Below are 22501 nucleotides of genomic sequence, written 5' to 3' on the forward strand. Positions count from 1 at the left end.
AAAATTAAATTTTAGCGCAATTTTTTAAGGAGAAAATACTTTGTGTGTGTTTTTACTTCCGGTCAAGTTTCTAGTGCCTCGACACCATGATGGCAGCTTCCGGCGCACAGGTCTTTTTCGGTTTCATTCGGGATGGTGCATAACCTCAATCTCAAAATTTGCGGCTCGTGGCTAACAGGATGAGCACAGCATGCATCAGTGACCTACCGGACGTAGTGTTGGAGTACATTTTCTGCTACCTTTCGCCGTACAGGGACTTCAAGTCATGCAGACTAGTCAACAAAGCCTGGTACGCTCACGCCAAAGGTAAGACCCTCAATCTGTCGATTGTCACGTTGTCACGCTACCGTGAAAATTGCCTTCGCATACTGGTGGATTCTTCTTTCTTCGCTGGTATGGCGCGGTGCCTCCTTGCGCAACGCTGTATGCACTCGTATGCATCTAATCGTTGCAGCTTTATATAAGGAGCCTGTCTTGGGAACGGACTCCTGCTTCCCAACAAAACAGTAATGCTTTCGTGTAAAACACAGCACTTCGCTGTGTAGCACCGCGTTTTCAGTTATTTTTTTTTTTTCACCTTCGAGCAAAATCAGGTTTATTGAAAGCTTCTTTTACCCAGCACCATTTCATCGAGGCGTTGTTTGTATCACCGAATGCAACTAATTGGCTTACGAATAGCTTACTCCAGTTTATCGCAAAATATGTTTTGTTTTCCTCGTCGTCATTTCGTGGGTGTAGAAAAGTATGCTGATTTCCTATGTTTTTTCGTCATTCCACAAAAGGTCGAGGTGGCTGGAAGTCGATGGGAGAAGTCCTCATCCTGCAGTTGCTGGGGGTGTGGGGATAAATTTGTATTTGGCTTATCGCTCGTAGGAGCTTGCACACGGACGGCAAAAGGTTCTTAATTCAGAAGTATCGTTGCTTTGAAGTATGGTCAAATTCGGCAACGTCTCCACAGTGGTTTGTGTACTTAAAAGGCCGTTACTGCGCATTAATTTACGGTTGGATACCTCGAATTGCACGTCACTTGGCATTGATGTACTTTAAGAGACCAGTTCATCCCATGCGTATGAGGGCATGACCGTCTGCTGGTGTCACAAGCTTGAATAATTTTGCTTAAAGGGAACAAAAAACTGAATTGCCGTATGTTAATGACCCTGGAACCAATGCACAGCAGTACGAACGTGATAGGTGCATGGGGATAGAGGTGCATAGCGTTCAGGACATTGTACACTGCTGTGAGATGTCAGCTCTGTTAATGCTTCTGTGGTGGACATCTACGTGCAGGTGGCCTGGCAGATGGAAACGTTACAGAAGCAGTAGCTGGAAACGTTGGGGAAAATGTAATTGACGTAAGCGAATAAGAGGGGTGAAAGGCTCATGCAGACATCAACGTTACTGACTACGAACGCAGTTCAATATCGGAGACCCCCTTTCACAACACACAAAAGTGTCGTCCACTACGTTTGAGTGCTGGACAAAGAATCATGTATGCCGCTTGTAAAATAGGTGCATACTAAGGAAGTATATCTTATTCTCTATGCAAGTGGTAGGACGTAAAAGTAGATGACAGCTCACCTCTTGCAGTCATTTGGATGTATGCAGTTTAGTTTAGTTAATGCCCGTTGGTTCTTTTCAACAGAAATACACCAATGGGAGCTGCTAGTGTGGCACTGTTTAAGGGGGACTTGGTCCTACTCCAAAAGTACATAAGAGGGCAAAATTGTGGTATGTGTACAGGGGATGATTAAAAGAAATATCAGAGTCGTTCAATGCTTGTACTGGGAATGATTAAAAGAAATACCAGAGTCGTTCAATGCTTCTCTGGTCATGAAACTCCCGGCCAAGTTTCGTACAGAGATAAAGGCTACTGCGAGGGGCGCCACCGCAGATCGGAGGGCATCGGGCGGCTGCCACTGCTCTGTAGCCGGACCGGCAGGCAGGAACGCAGTAGCAGCATGCCCGTTCACACCAAATTTTTTCGCCACTCACAAAATGATAAGTCCATTTGAACGGGCTACGACACGTAAAGCGAAAGTGCACTGCTGATAAGGCGGCGAGCGTCTGTTTTATCTCACTCCGTGGTCCGTTCCCTGCCAAACCCGCTCTGACCACGCCCCCCCCCCCCCCCCCCCCCCCCCCCCCCCCCCCCCGGCTGCCCTCCAATCAGCGCCGCGCCGCGGCAGCGTACGAAGCTCTCCCATAGCGTGACGGCGAAGTTTCATGACCAGAAAGGCATTGAAGGACTCTAGAAATACTAACAACGGTGCTCACAGCCTCCGACGCATGCCGCACCGTCTGGCTGCACTGTCAGTAAACTGTGGGCTTGCGTAGTTCTTTTAAAGCATTTGAGTGTGTGGCCTACTGTTAGGGGAAATGCTTGATAAAGACACAACGCCGGTCATTTATTTTGAGGCGTCTTTTTATGCTCTTTCGCCACTGAGCAGCCTGTTATCTACTACATTCGGGAGCCAAGCGCGCAGCAGGCTGATTGCAGCTAGCATGATGCCCTTCAATGATCATCTTGCTCAGTGGTGAGGCAGCGTGAAAAGGCGCCTCAAAATAAACGACCGGCATCGCTTCTTGATCAAGCATTTCCCATAAATGTAGGCCACACTCTCAAACACTATCTAAGAAGTGCACATGTGCGCAGTTTACTGGCTTTACAGTCAGATACTGCAGCATGCGTTGGAGGCTGTGTGCTTTGTTGTTCGAATTTTTTAATTCCCCCGTACATACGTGTGTGTGTGTGTGTGTACGCATCTATTGTTCTCACTCCAATTTTGCATTCTTTCCGATTCCTTTGAGAGAGGAATTAAACGTGCACTTTTTCAGTTGTAACCTCAAAGTAGTGTCGGGAAGGCTCTTCAAATAAACCATTAGGAATACACAAATGTATAAAATGTGACGGAAGGTTTTCTTAACGACGGTTTCGTTTTTGTTTCCAGCTGCCGAGCGCAAGATTCGCAGGGACTTCCTGAACTCGGTGTCGCTGCAGAATGTTGTGTGGTGCCAGAAGCCCACCGAGTCGAGACCCACCATTTCCAAGCGCTACTCGCACAGCGCCTGTGTGCTGGGGGACTCCATGTATGTGTTCGGGGGCTGCACTACGGCCAACACCACCTTCAACGACCTCTGGCGCCTTGACCTGGCCACCAGGAGATGGATACGGCCGCTAACCATGGGTGAGCGCTTGACCTCTAAAAGGAAAGTCTTATCTCGGTATTTTGAGTCCCTCCTCCACTTGGGCCTCCGTTCGAGATCCTTAAAATGGATTTCCCCATGCATAAGCATTGTGGAATCCTCCCCTCAGCCTAGTGGAGGGGGCAAATGGAGTGGAGGAGGGACTCAGAATACGTCCCCTAGCCTTGTTTCTCATTTCCATCTGAAATTTTTTGATATTGTACTGAACGCTCAGCTGCATTGCTGGGTGGGTCGGGAAGACCTGGTCAGAGCCATTCACCTAATGCTTACTGACTGGGAATACACTGAGCGCATATTTAGTTTGCATCCTTCAGTCGCAGTCTCAGAAAGCCCTGCATTATATGTGATACAGTTTGTGTAAAAGCATAATTATTTTGAGTAATTTTTATCGCCCTAGCCACGCAGCGATGGCATAATTGCTACATTGCCGTAATAGATGCAACGGCAGTGATCACCCGAGAATGCTTTTCCAATGCACCTCAGCTTATGTTGCCGCAAACAATGCATTGGGTTTGTTTATTTGTGTTTTGCTTTTGGCGCCCGGCTGCGCCCGTCTGTGTTATCGGTATTGCTAAGCAGACGCCGCGGCATTCGACTCACCGCCGCTTGCCTGCGCACGTCACTTTGTTGACTGCTGCTTCGCCGCCTGTGTATTCTTTGAGTTTGCAAAGGTTAAGGCTTGGGCAAGTTGGTGCATGATTACGAAAGGGGGAACAGCGCAAACTCAGACAAAACACAAGTTATTGTTAGGGTTAAGGCTTGGGCGAGTTGGTCACCCAACTCCCTGTTACCTTGGGTTCAAATTTCGCTCATGATGCCGTCTACCCATGTGATATGTAAAGAAATGGCAACGAAACTGAAAAAGGGGTTTCCAATGAACACGCCAGATGGCGCCGGTTGTCCGAATAACACTTTTTTTGCTTTTTGCGAGAGGTTTGAAAATCATCGTTCACCCGTGAACGATGGCCTATGGCGCGGTCACGAAAGAGTTAATTAAAGGCCCTAGCACCCAGAGCCTTCAAAGCAAACCTTTGTAGAGGTTTATGTGCAGAGACGAACCTCTGGAAAGACTGCTTTCGCACTGTCTGACAATTCCCACTTGTGTGTTTTGACAGATTTTTTTCTGCGTGTGTTTTCTCCAAACTTTCTGAACAAGGTGACGTCATCAGCAAATCTTAATAAGCTGCTGAAATATTACCCATCTGGTCGTATCTATAATTGCTCTTAGCTGAGCTTCCCTGCACTTCCTATTGCAGCTAGGCTGACCTTTTACCATATAACTCACGGAGCGTCGTAGGCAGGGCGAACACTTCTGTGGGATCCCACTGCATGTACATGCCTCAGTTACCTGTACAGCAGTGCTGACTGTGTGATCGTATGTGCTTTGTTGCTCCCCAGGCACCTATCCCCCGCCCAAGGCCTGCGCATCTCTTGTGACGTACAAGGAAAACCTGCTGCTTTTCGGCGGCTGGACGCACACATCGCCCTACCCAGTGCACCAGGCACGTCGCTCGCTGGATCCTCAAGAGCTGTTTGCAGGAACTGCTGTCTTGATTGCAAGGTCTTAGGTTGCCGAGTTGCGCCAAACTGCTCCGGCATATACTCTTTAGCAGCATGAAAATGAACCAAGAGGACGAGTCCATTTGCTCTGTAACACTTGGGATATGAGCTGAGATTGGTGTTTCTATAGTGGTGGCCCTGTCAATTTTTTAAAAGCACCACAACCGGAAATTTGCATGTTCAGTCTTCCAGTTACAGTATTGGAAATGCGAATACACACTCCTGGTTCAACCCTGAATTTCGCAATAAGTGGGCATGGGTCCGGTGAACCTTTCACACACAGCAGGGGCGGCCGTTTAGTGGTTCTCGTTCTCTTGGCTGGACTCCACCTGTAATGGTTTTGACCGACTGCTTTGGCTCTTCAAAGCTTTACTTACAACTGTTGGGTGTAACTAAAGCTTTGAAGAGCTTTATGTACACCTGACCTTACCTCTTCCCCCCCCGCCCCCCTCCGCAGACGTGGCGCATCTTCCGGCACCTGCACGTGTACAACTGTGGGGCCAACCGGTGGACGCAGGTGAGCACGGTGGGCAGCTGCCCCTCCATGGCCGGACACTCGGCCACCCTGCAGCAGGGCCACCTCATGGTCGTCTTCGGGGGCCTGCACTGCAACAACCCCGTCGGACCCATCGCCAGGTGGGACGGGGAGGTCGCGAGCTCGCTCTGTGCAGTGGCTGATCTCGTGCTGTCAATCTTCTCCTCCCTCCCTCCACGGCAGCAGCTCCAACGATGTCTGGGTGCTGGACCTGCACAGCTACGTGTGGTCCAAGCAGAGCACGACCACGCCGAAGCCCTGGCCGCGCTACGGCCACTCCCAGGTCTGGCCTTTAGTCGGCGTCCTTTCGATTGTGGGCTCCAAGCACTGCAAAATAATTGCCTCTTTGCTTTCTGGGCAAACCTTGAAAAGTGGGGGAGGGTGGACGATGGGAGGGAGCTACCTTTTTTACAAAAAACACCAGAGAGGAGGATGCATTTCTGGCACACAAAAACAACCTTACACGTGTGGAACACGAAAGTTAAATTTGCAGGCCACTTCCTCTGTAGGTGGGAGGACACAGCATGGGGTGGAAAAACCTCACTTTGCTATTATTCGAGGGGCGAGCTTAGTGCTCGCTCAAGAACTCTTCGAAAGTAGGTAGCTGTGTGATGTCATAAGGGGTTAGGTAATTCTGAGTTACACTTACTGACAACTTGTTGAAAAATGAAAATTAGTGCCCTTCCACTCTGTGAAGAAGGATGATTTGCAAAGCTGGACGCAGTACACGAAAGACAAAAAAAAAAGTTTGTAATTTGCAATCGAGCAATTACCACTTAGCCCAATGAAATGTTGACATTTATTCTAGTAAGCAATTATGGAGCTGTCTGTTTCCCTCCTGCATAGTAGCCATCTTACTGTCTGTGTTCGACCGCTGAGGGCAACAGAAAGTTTGCATTGGGGCGGTGGACGAACACGTCTAAACCTCCCGCCAGCACAACGCTAGTGTCATCGGTAGCGGCAGGAATACTAGCTGTGCATGCACGCCCCCCGCTTCCACCCCCAACCAGTGCACGCATAAACCGGCAACCTGTGATGGGCGCGTGCTTAGGCATGAAATACACGGGCAAAAATGTCGCACGGGAAGCCTTTCATGCTGGAAAAGAATTATAGGCCCACGTCGGCGTTCAAAACGGCCAAGTTGCTCTGGTAACGGCTGATAAGGGCGCTATATAACACCATCATCAGCCGATTGCGCAGCTTGTGAAAGAGGCATCGGTGGTGGCGAGAGGAATGACAGTTCTGAAAGTGGTGTTGGCGGTGGCGAGGAGGAGCCCCAGAGCGGCAGTGAGTACATCGGCTTCACCGGAATTAAAACTAGGGGGTCATCAGACATATACTGCTTCGCAGTAGAAGTGGGGCGTAAGCTGCCTTTGAAAATTGTTGCACAGCATCTGAAAGCGATAGTTTGTTCAGAAACGGGCATTGTATAAGATTCAGGCTCTTGGAAACATTCTAGGGCAGTTGTTGTGTAGGGCACAGTGTGATTCAGAGCAACAGCTGACGAGGTCAACAAACCAAGTAATGAGGAAACGCGAATGCTGGTAAAAGCTGGTGCGATTGAAGTTATCTATCAATGACAAGGCGATCCTTCATACGTGATCAGTGTTAACGATACAGCGCAACAGAAACAAAGACTTAAGCTGAGGCACAGAGGACGAGCACTAGTCCTGTTTGCTGAGGCTGAAGTCCTTGTTTCTGTTGTGCTGTATCGTTAAGATAGATTACCAACTCGCCCAGTAATGCACTATGCTCCGTGTGCTGCTTCAGCACTTGTACCTTTTGGCTCTTTTGTCTTATAGGAAAGCCAATGAGGGTGCATGTAGAAGAGAGTTGGATTTGAGGCAGCACCGTCTTCTTGCATTCCTTGTGGGGTGTACCCCAGTAAACAGAAAAGAGAGAAAGAAAGCATTATAGACCACAGAAGATTTTGCGGACGGCAAACAGTTGGCAGACTCCCCTTTGACTAGCACTGATGTGGTCGCTGTTAAGAAACGAAATATTGGAGCTGTGAAACTAAATTGATCGTGTTTTTAATTTCAAGCCACACCACGTTATTTTTTAAAAAATTTTTTTTCCCGTTAATTGTACGTGGTTGGAACATTGTGCATTTACAAGAGGGAGGACATGGGCGTCGTGAATGTTCACCTAAGTTTCCGCTGTGTTTTTCAGGTTTTCCTGGATGACAAGCACATGCTTATCATTGGTGGCTGCGGGGGTCCTAACATGGTACGTACTTTGCACATGACGTTTGCAGCGGTCAGCCCATGTCAGTTTCATAGGAGTGTGTACTAATAGAGAGAAATCTGTGACATCATGGGAGCCACTGTTGGAGCTCACAGTGTTCCATTATTACGCGAGCTGGCTTGCTACATGGTTTCTTGTTGGTCGTGCTAATAAAAGCAACAGGAACAACATACTCTTTCTTTGTTTTATAGGAAAGTGTTTCGCCAGTTGTACTTAGGTACTGATAAAACAACCTTTAAATGGTGTTTATATTGTGGTTTTTGCAGTGACAGGTAACTCTTGAACTTCTTTGCGAGCCATGCCAAGTAAGAATGGAACACTTACTTGCCTGTGGTCCCACGACGCTACATTCATTGATGTGTGGCGCGCCTAGACATGATTTCTCTCAAGTGTATCTTAGCGTGAATCTAAGTTCCAGGAGGAAAAAGTAGCTGCCCATATGGGAATCGGCTGTGGAGCTTTTCATAATTTTGCTTTATTCAGTGTAAAGGCTATTTCCAGTGGCGCTTCATGAAAACTTCGGTAATCTGAAGCGTAAACTTTTTGTGCTGTAGCTGTAGCGCTTGTAACAAATGAGAGTTGCAAATTTTCCCAGTTTCATCACCAGTGAACGTCCACGTTTCTTTCTCTCTCCTCCTGGCCTGCAGCTGCTGAACGATGTGTGGTTGTTGAGGATTTCCGATGACCCCGAGAAGCCGTGGAGCTGGAAGGAGGTGACGGTGACAAACCGGGAACATGGAGCACCTCAGCTGTCATTCCATCCTGCATGCAAGGTGGGGCAAAGCTGCGTGCTTTTGATGCGTGAGAGCACTGTAGTGGCTTTATTTTGTTGCTTAGGCTTTTAGTTTCGCCGTCGAGCATTACCAGAAAACTCGGCCCAGCCGAGTGCGTGTGAGCGCGTGCCTCGTGAGGAGCACCCGGCTTCAGCCAGCTCAACCTTTGAGAACACTCTTGCCAGCATTCGTGGTTTGATCTCTTGCGTGCCGTTCAACTCGCCAGTTCACGTGCGTCTGCGCCTTAAGTGGGGAGCACAGATGCTGAGGTCACGCTACAGACGCCGAGTTCGCGAAGCCGGTTGCCACAGGTTCTAGCGCACACTAACGCGGTCCACTTTGGGAGGGATGTGAAAGCCTGTGGACAAAATGATCCGAGCCGGCCAGTCATGGAGAACTTTCAGCGGCATGTTCGAAAATCCACGTGAGGTGCAACAGCCGGGTCTCCGACGAAGTGGAGAGGGGCCACCAGCTCTGCTGTTTCTCCAGCCTTGCGCCACTAGCGCAAGCTGCACCAATTTTTTTTCTAGCTTTTCAACGTGGTCTCTTGCCAGCTTCCAAAAGAATGCCAGCACTGAGGGGAGTGGCAGTACTTGAACGGAATGGCAGGGCCATTCATGGAAGCACAGAGCTGAAAGGGCACACAGGCTGCTGCGCAAAAGCCGTCTTCATTAGAAAGTGTACATCATTTTCGCCTCACTAAATGCATTCACTTTCTTTGTTGTGTTCCCTCAAAGTGCCCACTATCTTGGTTTCTTTAAAGAGGTTGAGGGAGGCAGGTTGCAGTAATGTGGACTGGGAAAGAGCACACCACCAGAAGTATCAATGTTCCAAGTTTCTTTTGGGTTACAGCTATTACTCCACCCAATATAACTTCACTGCACCATAAGTTGTAGTGTAGTAGTAAGAGAATAAACGTTTATTTGCCACAAATGGTAAAGGAGCGGGGGATGATCTCCTGCATTGGTCTTAAGGTGATCGTCCCCTACAGTTAGTCTGGGATGCCGTGGTCTGCCGTACCATAACAGTATTTTTTTTTTTTTTAAGAGGGTTGCACTGCTTGCCAGAAGTCTTTGCGCAATGATTGCCCTTGCCTTCATGCCAGTAGGGCCATAGAGATTGCTTGAATCAGTCGCACAGGTTTGGATGGTGCAGTTGGAGAGGCGTAGTGGTTTAGACAAACACCTGGTTCCTTACGTTGATCTTGTGGGACACATTCCCATTCTGAAAAGCGCAGAGCTGACGTAATGAGGAAAAAAATGTTTCAAGGCATACCTTGTGTAAAGAGAGCAGGCACCGAATATCAGTGAGTTTTGCAGAGGAGAAAGCACACTGTATTGGAAAAAGCGCAAGTTTTTTTATAGTTGTTAGTGCCCTGCTATTTTTCACTCTGGTGTGCGCACAGTTTTCGTCTATTAAGAAAAACTACTGAAATTTTATCTGTGATAGAATGCCCGCTGCTGTTATTAAACAACAGTTGTAAGGGAGAACGAAGGCATTACAGTGTGCATGTGCCCAAAACGCCTTTCTTGCATGAGGGTTGAAGCTTCACTCTGTGCTTGGTGTACCACGGACGTGTCTGTTCGGGGCGAAGCCCCTTAGGGGCCGGGGGTCTGTTTGTGCCTCCTGTTGTCGTCATAATCATCGTCTCACGTAGTCACAATACTGAAACACCGGTAAACTCGTTTGCGCCTCGCTAGAATGTAACGTGTACTGAAAAAACACTGGGACACTTGTTTATGCCGCGCACTGGAGAGCTTCTTCAAAGACAAGAGACTTTTACAGCAAAGCTGTATACCTCTACCCCCCAACGATTTCATCTCCATTGGCAAAAACGCATAGGTGCCAAGAATACACTGACACACTGCATGCTTCATCCCTCCCCAGGTTTCACGTTAGTGGAGATGAGCCAGAATTTGTTTTGCACGCCCGCGCTGCGATGGTGACATTGTCTGCCGCAACTCTTGTAGATGGCACTTGTATGGGAAAAGGGGGGAGGAGGAGGAGGAAGCAGTCATCGATGCTGTGAAGTGCAGCATTTACCCCGGCTTGCCGTTCCTAGTACACAGCCTGAGTAACTTGGAAAGAGGAAGAAAAATAATCCAAAGCTGAAAACCAGAAACAGTGCACACACACCTTGAAATGACGATGATACTAATACCGCAGTTATGGTGAAGGGATCTTAATTTAATTTCATTTGTGATTTGAATGCAGATCTCAATCCACCCGCAGTCACCAGAAGTGAAGGTGCACATTATAATTGAGCAGATGCGGTGGTGGAGAAAAATGTGCATTGAAATTCAGCTTCAAGAAAAAGTTGTTTGCGTCTCTGGGAAACCCGGGGATTGTCACCCTTGCAGATCGGCAACCGGGTGGTGGTGTTGAGCAAGTCGCAGAGGGCGTACGCGACACCCTCTGGCCTGCACCCAGTGGGGATGCTGCGGGTGCGACCTACGCACCGCGTCTGGGTGCCTCCGAGCCCTGAGCAGCCGGCCAGGTGAGAGAGAGCAGTTCTTGTTACCTTAGCCTGTCTCTGACAATTAATGGCGTTCAGCCAGTAGAGACGGCAAATGAATTACGGGGAGAGCAAATGTGCAAAGACACGGAGAAGGGACAAAAGGCGAAGTTTCGGGTCATAGAATGGTCTCGGAAAGCTCGCGAAGGGCACAGTTTAAGGTGGCACACGGGTCTTTGATCAAAAACTTTATTTTTACAGTTGTGACGAAAAATGGGGGACGTGTAGTTTTTGTTCTGATTGTAGATATGAAATTTGTTTTTGTGATTAACGACTATATTCAGTTTTTTTTTATATTTGATTTTCTGGTAGCTTTTGTAAAGACGCTGCTGGAGGGATGCCGCTGAACAAAAAACAGCGTACTGTGCACGAATCAAAGAGTGCAATAAGACTAACATCATCATTCTGTCTAATCTGTAGCCGAAGTTACGATCGTTTGAAGTTAGGGTCTGGAAGACAAAACCGGTTTTTATGGTTCCCACCTTTCAAGCCCAAACTTTTTCATTTCACATTCATAGTGAGCAAAAATAAAAAGTGATGTTTAATGTTTTATGCTTGCCATTTACACACGAAGGTGGCCAATGAAGCCGATTTAATTGTTGCGGCATACGAGAACTACATACGAGGTATTACAATGATAAATGAGCATCTTTAAATAATTTTGTCAGAGCGAATCGCATTTTCGTTTGTGCTCCACCTTTACACCACGGTTGCAGTTTGTGGTCTATTTTGTTTAGCGCCATGAACGGCAATAGTACTTGCGTACCTGTTGTTTAGAAAACGAGGAAAAACAATTTTCACCTATTGGAGAGCCGGCGGCCGTCTTGGACAGGATGACCACCTCGGAACTGTGGCAGCACCGAGGCATCCAGAACAAAGCATGCGATCCTGGTTCATGGTGCAGAAATAAGTTTGCAGGTATCTTTTGAACCCTCAGAGAGATTAATGTGAGCATTCCAACAGATTGCCCATTCATTTCTAAACCAGTATAGGGAATATGGGGGTAAATCTTTATGCATTTTCCTTCTTCCATTGCCTTTGAATGAATTGTTTTGCTCTACCTGCATCCAAGTGCGTGCGGCTTCTCACTGGATGCAATTGCAGGCCTCAGCCGAGCGAAGGCCAGCGGGACTCGTGCGTGAATGGGACCCGGGGCGTCCTCAAGAGGCCCCTGGAGTCCTCGCCTCCGCAGCCGTCCGCTTCCTCTGCCTCCTCCCCGCTGCACAGTCAACCCTCGGCGTCCTCCCACAGCTCGGCGGATTTCGCCCTTCCCTGTAAGCACGGTTGAGACTTCCTGGTGGGGGGGGGGGATCAGCAGATAGTATTGGCATCTCATTCTGTTGCAGAGCTTCTGTGTATGGGATTTTGTGTTGTGGGGAAGTAGTGGGGGTGGTGGTGGGAAGACAAAAAAGAGGTCACACCTTGCCAGAGGTTCCTTTACAAGGGTCAGAAATTGGTTGCGACCCTGAAGTGGGTTAATTTTTCTGAGTTTAATTTTTCGTTTGCAGTGATTGATATACCGTATTTACTCGCATAATCCTCGCACTTTTTTTTCGGAAAAGTCAATGCGAAGTTAGGGGTGCGAGAATTATGTGGGGAAAAAAAAATCTGGTGCACAGTGTTGCCAATTTGCCTTATGCCAATCCCGCTAAATGTAGCGGTCGTTTTTTGTATATGTAAGCTCATTGTTGCCAACAGCCGCTATTTCTTCTTATTTTATTATTTACAACGTAAACAGTCTCCCGTCGATCAGCGATCATGAAATTGCCGCCTTTGCTATCTGGCGCGCGCCCTATCTCGTCGTCGTATGTGCGTGCCCTACTCCAGTAATGCACGTTGAAGTCGGTGACGCCGAAGTGCCTGCCTGCGGCACGGTTGCCGTGTTCGATCAGTGTAGCTTGCGTTCTTCCCCATGGCGAAGCGGCACCAAGCACAAAACAGAGAGATCAAAAAGTTCTCAAAATGGCAGCGAGCTATCCACCACTGACGCGAGTGACTGACTGACTGCTGCCGCTCAACGACGGGACCACGACGGCGACACGACACGACAGCGGGCTGCGCGAACACCGTCTAGCTGCGCGCACGCGAAACATGCGCAAAACCGGCTCAAGGACAGTGTTAGTAGCGTGTTATGGCGCCTGTTAGGGAGTAGCCATGCAGGTTGTTAGGGCGCCTGGATGGCCTTGGATACACGGCGCTCCCCGGCGAACGGAGAGGCGGCGGCGGAGGGCGCGCGTTGGAGAGCGCGTGCACCATGCGGGTTTCGCGAGCAGGCAATTTTCGCCGCTGCAAAGTTGGGGGTGCGAGTATTATGCGAGGAACCAAAAAATCCAAGTTTTGGTGGCTCACATTAGGGGTGCGAGGATTACGCGAGTGCGAGGATTACGCGAGTAAATACGGTAATAATGTAGGAGGTGGTGGCAGGTGGTGGTGCCTATCAGTTGATATTTCATTCCCGATGATGAACCATCCTATTCCTTGATTAGAAAGAGTATTCGGAATGCGTGCCGTAATGGGGGCCCCTCCCGCCCTGCGTGTTGCAGCCTCGTCCACGGCGAGCAGCTCCAGCTGCGACGAGGAGGACGAGGCGCACGAGGAGGCGGCCCCCCGGCTGCCCAAAAAGACGGCCCTGTCCTCCTCCCCCTCTGCCCGGCCCTCGGTGCGGCCCAACGCTCGGCACAACCGGCAGCGCCAGCTCGAGCTGCTCGACCGCATGGAGCAGCGACTCAAGGCCCTCAGGGCGGGCAGGTGGGCCTTGTGGACGTGTCTCTCTCTCTCTCTCTTCATGCGGGCACCAAAGCAGGGTTCTTCAATACACACCACTTGCGAAACTTCGCTCCAGAATCCAGGCCGTGCGAGCACCCCTGCTCCGTTGAAGCTGCAGGAGTCCTAGGCTTGTGCGAATAGTGATATTTTAGTTCGAAGCGAATTCGAAGCGAATAGTCCTAGGGGTCGAATACTTTCGAAGCGAATTCGAATAGCTGTCAGGTGTCACTGAGACATTCCGGTAAAAAAGTTCTACAGTAAAATCTCGATGATACGAATATTCGTATCATCCGAAATTCGTATGAACCAACACAGACCAAGAAATTGAGCACTGAAAAAAGTTTTCATTTAATTCTTTTCTTATTTTCGCATGGAGAAATCCGTGACGTTTTTCTGCTTGTTCTTAACCTCCATGTTGCCGAGCGGTAATTTCTGGACTTTCGTCTATTCACTCGCGGTGCCCAAGCTCACTTCAGGAGCGTTTTTGCACGCGATTCATGCGCGTCGGCGTTGCGCGCGCGATTTTAACGCCCGCCTCGGCAATTCCGCGCTCGCGGTCGCCTGTGCCTCTGTCAGAAAATGACGCGCGTGGCAGTGGGAGGAGCCTGGCGCAAATGGGAAGGCGTGCACCTCAGGGTGGCAGTTTCGAAGCGCTCGAGACAGCTGGCTGGCTCCACAGGAGACGTTTAGGCTTAGCACCCCGGCAGATATTTTATAGGCGCTTTCACTCGCGGCGCGGATGATTTTTTATAGCACCATTTTCGCCCACATTGTTAGCTCGTTTACCGCACAAGAAACTTCGTCTGTGCTTTGAGCGGTATCTTAAGTAGCGGTTAGAAGCGGTGGCTCGAGCGCCCCGCACCACTTCGGTACCGAAGGTGCCGCCTGGTTGCCGCGGCCGGCCGGCAGCGTGCGGGTGGTTTCGCGGCGGCGTCAGCGCGCCTGTGGAGTCCGCGGCGCGTTTTCGCGAACAGAAAACAACAGCTCGGCCGTTCCTGGAGAAAGAGCCCGTACGTCACCGTCTCTCGCTCGTTCGTCAGTCGGGCGCCTCGCCGGCTCGTTTGTATCATCCGCCGGGCCGCGCAGGCCCGTTCGCGAGAGCCGAAATTTTTCCCATTGTTGCAGTGGGAACAATTTCATTGTTTTAAACAAGGAAACAGGAGTCTCGACTACCCTGCCGTACATGCGCGAAGGCTGGGACGAAGCGACAACGCTTTGAATGTGGCTTAGCTTGTCTTGGCTCCACATGTAGTCAATATGTAAGACTGATGTCGATGGCACTGCGGCGTGCCTAACGAAACCGAAACTTGAACGAAGTTTTGATATTCGTTCATCCCGAATACTTCGAAATATCGGAAATTTTATATTCGATTCGAAGCGAATTCGAATACTGTAATATTCGTTCGAATATTCGAAGCGCCCGAATATTCGCACAAGCCTATGCAGGACAAGTATATGTGTGCGGCACGTAGGGGACAAAAACTGAAATTCGCTTAGCATTTATTTAATAATGCAAATTAATGAAATAAAGCTTGCTTTTCAAGTTGGGGAACATTAAATTGGGTAATGTTTACTTATCTTTGGACGGTTTTTCTTTCATGACTTACGGCATCAGCTCCAAGCGCAAGTACAATCCCAGCTTTTTGTCAACAGGTTAGTCGACGCAACCCTGTTTGCCCCCAGGGTAGGGGGCCAACCACGCACTGGCGATTGATACGTGGGGCCTGTGGGGAGTTTTGCGAGTGGTGTATATTAACTCGGAACCAAAGCATTGCAAAACACTTTTTGGGGAAACTAAGGGTCTCTAGCTTGATTGGGAGAACTAGCTACCTGTCGGAAAGAGCGCTTTGAGCTAGGATAGGTGCAGTGCCATACTGAGCAGCTCGCAAGAAAACGGTATCCTCCACGGCAGAGTACTGGGTTGCACCCTTTTTATTACCCAAAAGAACACATTAAAAAAGGCTCCGCTACCCACCAATCTCTTACTCCATTTGCGCAGATAATGTCTGTATTAGGATCTAAAGATCCTGCAATCTTTCTTTTACTTGGTGTAAACAAGCTTTCAAAGTTGGCGGGCAGGAACAGCTTTGAGGTCAACCCCGAAAAGAGAGTCTGTATTATTTTACTCTCGAGGAAGCACAGTGTACGACAAAAACCTGGTGTACACTGTAACACAGTACTCATCCCTGTAAAAATGAAATTAAATTTTTGGGGATTAAGCTGGATGTAGAACTTGCATATATTCCTCTTTTAAACAACTAATAATAAAATGCACAAAAGCAATGAGCATGGTGATGCATCATGCCATCCTCTCTGCCATGAAATCAATGAACACATCCATCACCACCATGCGAAGTTGAAACAGCTTGAGGTCGGTATTGTGAATGCAGTGGACCCGCCGCGGTGGTTCAGTGGCTAAGGCGTTGCGCTGCTGAGCACGAGGTCGCGGGTTCGATTCTCGACCGCGGCGGCCGCTTTTCTGATGGAGGCGAAAAGCAAAAACGCCCGTGTGTACGAGATTTCGGCGCACGTTAAAGATCCCCAGGTGGTCAAAAATTAATCCGGAGCCCTCCACTACGGCGCGCCTCATCGCCTGCGTTGCGTCGGCGCGTTAAACCCTACAATCAATCAATTGTGAATGCAGTGTCGAGACACTCCTCGAAGATAATTAATTTTGAGTTCCCAAAGCTTTGGTTAAAGATGCACGCAAAGTTGTCATTCTCATGCTCAATATCGCCTTGACCGCTGTCTCGAATTCTTTTTGCGGCAGAATGAAACGAGAAGTTGCATGTTATGTGCAAGAGTCTCATAACTGCTCATTGGGAAAAAAAATTCCGCTCCTGCATGAGGCCTGTGGTCTATACGCTGATTAGAAATTAATATAAGTCTCATGCAGATAACAAGCTTTCTCCAGATGCCAATGAGGCAGAAAGACATGAAGGGAGCAGCTGAGATAACTCTTCATTGGGAGCATTTTGCGATGCACAGCTGTGGACTGCATTTTTATTTTCACTGAATTCGCACAAGTGGTGTCTTCCGAGCTATACAGGAGATTATGACTTTTATGTTGATGTTCCCAGATCTCGCGTTGTTTCGGCCCTGTCTCGCTTGCTGAGTGTGACAGTAACGACTGCGTCTGATGTCTATCACACAACTAAATAAAGTAATTGCTAATTGCGCAAAGAAGGGGGAGACACAGATGAAGTGAGGATGGACACACATGGTGCAAACTTCCAACTACATTTATTGTGCCACTGTGTGAACTTTATAAACTTCACAAGGAACGGACACGCAGGCGTAAGCATAAACAGATATTAACCACCCAACGAAGCGGCGACCAAAAAAGCCAATTTATTTTCGGTGAGCGCAACCGAGGGCATGCTGACACGTTTATCTCGAGTCTTGCTATCGCCTCAGCTTCCGTAATTTCTCGCAATTTCTGTAATTTCTGGTTTTCGTTGCCGCTGCTTCGCCAGGCGTTCAATCTCTGTTCATGCTTACGCCTGCATTTTCGTTCCTTGCGAAGTTTATAAAGTTCACACCGTGGCACCATAAATGTAGTTGGAAGTTTGCGCCGTGTGTGTCCATCCTCACTTGATCCATGTATCCCCCCCCTTTTTCGGCCAATTATTTTATTTACCTAGTTATGGAGTACCAACATGCCCGGGGTGCTACCCTTACTGTCACACGACAGTTGGAAGTTTGCTGAGGTGATCCAAGTCAACTTGCATCCCACCAGCGTCGCAGTCCCTCTGTGCGACAGGAGGCAAATGAGCGTGCGTCTTCACCCCCCGCAGTAATGCCGTGCCAGCAGTGCGCAAGCGGCCGCCGATCAGCATCTGCCCCATGCGGCTGTACGTGCTGGACGTCAGCCACGTGACCCAGGATGCCCAGGCTGCCTGGATGCCCCTGCAGCAGCCGCCACAGCACGCAGTAGGCGGTGGCACCGTTGCCCCCTCGTCGGTGGTGGAGGAAGTGATCCTGTATTCGCTCGTGCTGGGCCGCGGGGAGCTCATCCTCTTCGGCGGCATTCAGGTGCGCTTCCCTTGCCTGCCCCACACCGCCACAGTGTGCATTGCGACAGTGCTAAGACCTGGCAGCAATAGTGCAAAACGCGAGTGTTGGTTCCTAGAGATGTGAGAGGGAACCACACAGGGGTGCCGCAGATTTCGGCATCAAGTGCAGTTACGGACCCTAGTTAGTAGTCGATGAAAGTTGATTTGTGTGATTGATTGATGTTATTTATTTGGTTAGCTATTTACAAAGCATTGTCTCTGGGTATGTGCTTGTGTATGACGGCTGCATCTTACCGGTACTCACCTACGGGGCAAAAACTTGGAGGCTCACTAAGAGGGTTCAACTGAAGTTGAGGACGACTCAGCAAGCAATGGAATAGAAGATGATAGCTGTAACATTAAGGGACAAGAAGAGAGCGGAGTGGGTCAGGGAACAAACGCGTGTTGAGGACATATTAGTAGAAATTAAGAAGAAATGGACGTGGGCAAAGCATGTAATGCGAAGGCAAGATAACCGTTGGTCATTAAGGGTAACAGAGTGGATGCCTAGAGAAAGCAAGCGTTGCAGGGGGAGGCAGAAAGTTAGGTGGGCAGATGAGATCAAGAAGTTTGCGGGGATAAATTGGTCACAGTTAGCACAGGACCGGGGTAATTGGAGATCAGTGGGCGAGGCCTTTGCCCTGCAGTGGGCGTAGACAGGCTGATGATGATGATGTGCTTGCTGATGTGTGTACATCAAGGCGTACCCAACTGGGAAGTACGTCATGAATTCAGCAGTGTTGAGCATTAGGGCTGATCCTGCAAAGCCAGTGTGCCTAAAAGGAAGTTAAAGAGGCTTAATAATAGTAGGGAAGCTTCCAGAAGAGGCTGTCAGCAATGCGGCTTCAGGTGGCTCAATCTTTGGCTTGTGTTGGCTGTTCACTGTAGCGCTCACACTGGTGCCTCTCCTTTTCACAGAAGGACCTGGTGAACAGGCAGGAGGACACGGACGCCGCTTCGGAGGTGGTCTCCAGCCAGCTGCACTTCATCACCTCCCCACGGGACGTCATCTGATGAGGGGTGCCCGTGTCGGACCTTACTGTTGTGCCGCTGCAGCTTCGGCTGGATTGTCTTTGTCTCAGGCCACGTGGCTCCTCACGTTTGCCGGTTTCCAGTCCTCTTTGTTGTTGTCCCACTTGTGGTGCTGTAAATTTCAGGGAGGGTATGGGAAGAAGTGTGTGCGATTTCTCTCGTCTTCTTTTTTTTTTTTTTGGCCTTTTTATTTAATCTCGGATCTTTCTTTGGACTGTTTCTAGACATTACTTGTTGTTCTAAACAACAATAACAAAAAAGAGAGCGTGGTTGTTTAAGCTCTTTGTGCACTTGCATGATGCCGCCCAAGTATGTAACTGTGTGAAGCAGTGCAGCTTGAGAGCATTGGAGAAACCGCAAGGTTCCCTTTACGCGTGTTGTGGAAGAAAAAGTTGTACATACTTGCATGGTGGTAGTTTTGTGATGAAAAAGTGTTGTTAACCTAGCGTCCTGAATATTTAATTTTTGGAAGTGGTCTGTATGTTGTTTGGACTTTTTTTTGCCAGTGAATATGTTTTTTGAGTGAGCAAAGATGATCACACCTCTTTGTCGTGTCGAGCAGTTTCGGGCGGCTGTGTATGAAATGCGTTTTACATGGCCATATAAAACTCTAGCAAAATGTGAGCAGCCTACAAGTTATGCAACACACCAGTCATCCTGTGTTTGGGTTAGGAGTAACTGGGGAAAGGGGCAGCTTAATTCAGTTTTCAGAATATTTTATGATTTGTCTGAAACATATAATTGTTATTAGAAATAGGTATTCTAAAAATTTTTAAGAAAAAAAATTTTGGTGCATTAAGGTTCCATTGACGCATTTCTGGCTATATCAATTTTCTGCTGTTTGTATGATGGAAGTTCGGGCTGACTTCATGCATTGATGTGTGTAAATGTGTTCAGTTTGTAAAGATAAGAGCCCCAGCTTAGGGTGCTTGTCAATGCTCGAGATCTTAAAAGTCACTCGATCAGTTTTTGCGTTGCTTCGCTGAGCCTTAGTTCATACTTTCGCCTTCATGCATAGGTACCTTTGCTCCTCCTTGATAAAGCGGTAGCAAAATTCCGGTGAGGAAAGAACTGCAGCAAGCATGCGAGATCTTGTTAGCATGGTTGTACATGTGTGAAGAAAAAGGGTGTCACTTGCCCAAGCCATAAGCATTGTTGTAGTGGCAAATGTGCTGTTGCATGACAGCCAGTTTTAAATTAGCGCAGAATTGTCTTGAGGTATCTCCAGACAAATGAAAAGGAAGGCCATTAAAAAGTTGGCATCTATGTTATGTCTGAACGCAAATGTGTGAGCGGTGGTCATGGTATTTCATTGAGGCTTGAATAACTCGTATTTTCTAGTCCATTTTTGCATGCATGGTGCTTGAAACTTTTGCAGGATAGCAAGCTAGGCTAGTTGGTGTGATTGTGTAATGTGAAACCTCCGCGAAACAAAAAAGGGTTACACGGAATGATTCTTTAGAGTTCAATCTCTATACATTTTTTTTTATTATGGGTGCTGTATAAAGGATACACCGGTAATTTAAAGAAAAAGTTCATATGAATTCGTATCTTTCCTGCTGACTACAGGAGGTCAAAAAAGATTTATTGATTGATTGTAGGGTTTAACGCACCTGTAGGGTTTAATTTTGACCACCTGGGGATCTTTAACGTGCGCTGACATCTCGTACACACGAGCATTTTTGCTTTTCACCTCCATCAGAAAAGTGGCCGCCGCGGCTGGGAATCGAACCTGCGACATCGTGCTCAGCAGCGCATTGCCTTAGCCACTGTGGCGGGTAGGTCAAAAAAGATAGCTCTGGCAACTCAGGACGTGTAAACACTCACTTGCATTGGATACATAGCGCTGCCTGATTTGTTGCGACAATAAAAATCAAGTATTGTAACCTCGATGGTTATATGGTAGAACCTCGTTGATACGTTCCCGGTTCATACAATTTCCCGGTTACTTTGCTCTCAATTGTGAACACTAAAAATGCCCCATAGTACGTTTCTTCCCGGTTAGTACATTTTTCCAGATAGTATGTTTCTCTCTCACATTTTTTAACAGCAAAGCTGTTTAGCAAATCACAATGTTTTATATCCACAGTTAAAAATACCAGGAAATTGCCGAGTGCACGTACGTGAGTGCGGATCTTGCAGTGACCGCTTGGCAGTTAACAAAACCAAGATAATGCCACGCACTCATGTGCGTGTTTCTTGTGACAAACGCCCAGCGTTTCCGGCGCACGTTTGCAAGCCAAGCATATCCACTTAAAAAATTGGCCAAGATTGGCAAAAAAAAAAAAGAAAACCTCCATTGTTTGCCGTAATTGTGGTAACACTTGCTCGTGCGAGAAATATACGTCATAACGTATGCCCTTCCAAGGTGATGTCCAATGACTATCACTTCCAAAAAGTATGAAAGGAACTCTAACTTACAGCAACAATGGTAGACTAAGGGGTGTTGCGGCAGTGAAGAAGCAAATCAGCTCCAATCGTGGACTTAAAACTTTTCCTGGTGGTTGTGAAGGTTGCGTACAGCTTTACTACATTTAAGTCTTACGCGTTTGTGTGAGCTTCCTTTATTATTTTTTTTTAAACGTATCAACGAGGTTCTACTGTACTGTCGGAGTAGTGCCATCGCAATGCTGTTCTGTGCAGTGCCGAAACAAAAACCATATGTCCAGTTGATGTTGCATGGCAGATTTAACAACGGAATGAGTCTTATCAACAATCTTACAACTTGATAATTGGGGTTCCATGCATCGAAGCTACATTTGGGCGATGACATACACCCTAGTGAAAGGCCATGTGATTAATTTTACCCAGCTCGTGATCACCTGACGTGTACCGTTTGCAAAACGTGCTGTTTTAAGTTTTCACCTCCATCGAAAAAATTGCTGGCGTGGCCAGGTTTGAACTCGAGACCTTCTGCACAGCAGCACTTGACTAAATTTTGCTGCGGTTTATTAACACTTTTATAATAAAGAAAGTTGGAAGGAAAAGAAATACTGAACTACCTCTAACCAGCTTGTATGGCTTTCTTGGGCTTACTGTCTGCTTTGCTGATCCATAGGAAACGTAAAAGCAAACATTGCACTTGACTGATTAGCACGAACAGTGTTGTAGTCTCTGGAGCGAGAAAGCTCTTCTTTTATTTATTCAAGAGTAGATTGTGACAATGATCATTAAAAGAAATGAGAGTAGACAGCGACCCTGTACTTTCATGATGTATTGCCTTGCAGTGCATACGTAGTAATTGCATTTTAGGTGGTAGACTTTTCTAGACCATTGGCTACTTGTGTGGTTGAATGTCGTGCTTTAAAAAAAAGCGCCTTTGAGAAACTATTGCTAAAGAACACCTTATGTATTACGCTTTGAACCAAAAATAGGAGTTGAGAGTCAGTGCTGAACTTCATTTTGTGCAGTTTTCCACATTAGCGCTGCACCATTACAGCAAGAGCTGTTGTGACATATAAGGGATGGCAGTTTGTTGGAAACTATCCTAACAGCTGCGCTTGAGATTCACATCACAAAGAAGTGTAATCGTTGAACAATGTATTTTTATTGCAGTCTCACTAAAAACATGAACGCGGGTATGTTGACTAGCAATATGAAATGATTAGCAAACATGTTAACAATGTGTGGTCAACATAAGAGGCAACGCAAACGTTTATGGTTGTGCAGTGACATTGTCTTCGTTTCGGGGTTTCGACACAACGTTGCGAAAAACGAAGGTAACGTTGTCTTCCGCTGCAGCCAGGTGGGGGTCCTAGAAAGGAAGAACAAAACAACTTCTCAGGACACTTGAGGTATCAGGGTTTCTTATTTT

General features: G+C 47.8%; 2 protein-coding genes across 3 annotated transcripts in view; one reads left to right on the forward strand and one right to left on the reverse strand.

Annotated features, from left to right (window-relative positions):
- The first annotated feature begins 72 nt into the window (after positions 1-72).
- Positions 73-20980, forward strand: Fbxo42 (F-box protein 42). Its single transcript, XM_077676314.1, has 12 exons — positions 73-306; positions 2949-3185; positions 4603-4706; positions 5222-5400; positions 5486-5582; positions 7472-7528; positions 8194-8319; positions 10680-10816; positions 11939-12108; positions 13378-13582; positions 17398-17635; positions 18574-20980. The coding sequence occupies exons 1-12, from the start codon at positions 180-182 to the stop codon at positions 18667-18669; spliced, it is 1773 nt and encodes a 590-aa protein (XP_077532440.1). The 5' UTR covers positions 73-179; the 3' UTR covers positions 18670-20980.
- Positions 20981-22212: 1232 nt separating this feature from the next.
- The window catches only part of LOC144144804 (DNA repair and recombination protein RAD54B-like), a 39681-nt gene continuing 39392 nt past the window's right edge, over positions 22213-22501 (reverse strand). For both annotated transcript variants that reach the window (XM_077676310.1, XM_077676308.1), the window contains exon 23: positions 22213-22441. In XM_077676310.1, coding sequence (XP_077532436.1) covers positions 22343-22441 — 99 coding nt within the window. In that variant the 3' untranslated portion in view covers positions 22213-22342. The remainder of the gene's footprint in view (positions 22442-22501) is intronic.

Source organism: Haemaphysalis longicornis, unplaced genomic scaffold, assembly GCF_048455015.1.
Source record: "Haemaphysalis longicornis isolate Haplotype H1 unplaced genomic scaffold, Haemaphysalis longicornis Haplotype H1 scaffold_7, whole genome shotgun sequence".
In the NCBI taxonomy this organism is placed as follows: domain Eukaryota; kingdom Metazoa; phylum Arthropoda; class Arachnida; order Ixodida; family Ixodidae; genus Haemaphysalis; species Haemaphysalis longicornis.

Coding starts and splice junctions, on each gene's coding strand:
- Fbxo42 (XM_077676314.1), top strand. CDS start 180: ATGAGCACAGCATGCATCAGTGACCTACCGGACGTAGTGTTGGAGTAC. Junction 4,707..5,221: donor CGCCCTACCCAGTGCACCAG/GCACGTCGCTCG, acceptor CCCCCTCCGCAG/ACGTGGCGCATCTTCCGGCA. Junction 12,109..13,377: donor GGCGGATTTCGCCCTTCCCT/GTAAGCACGGTT, acceptor TGCGTGTTGCAG/CCTCGTCCACGGCGAGCAGC.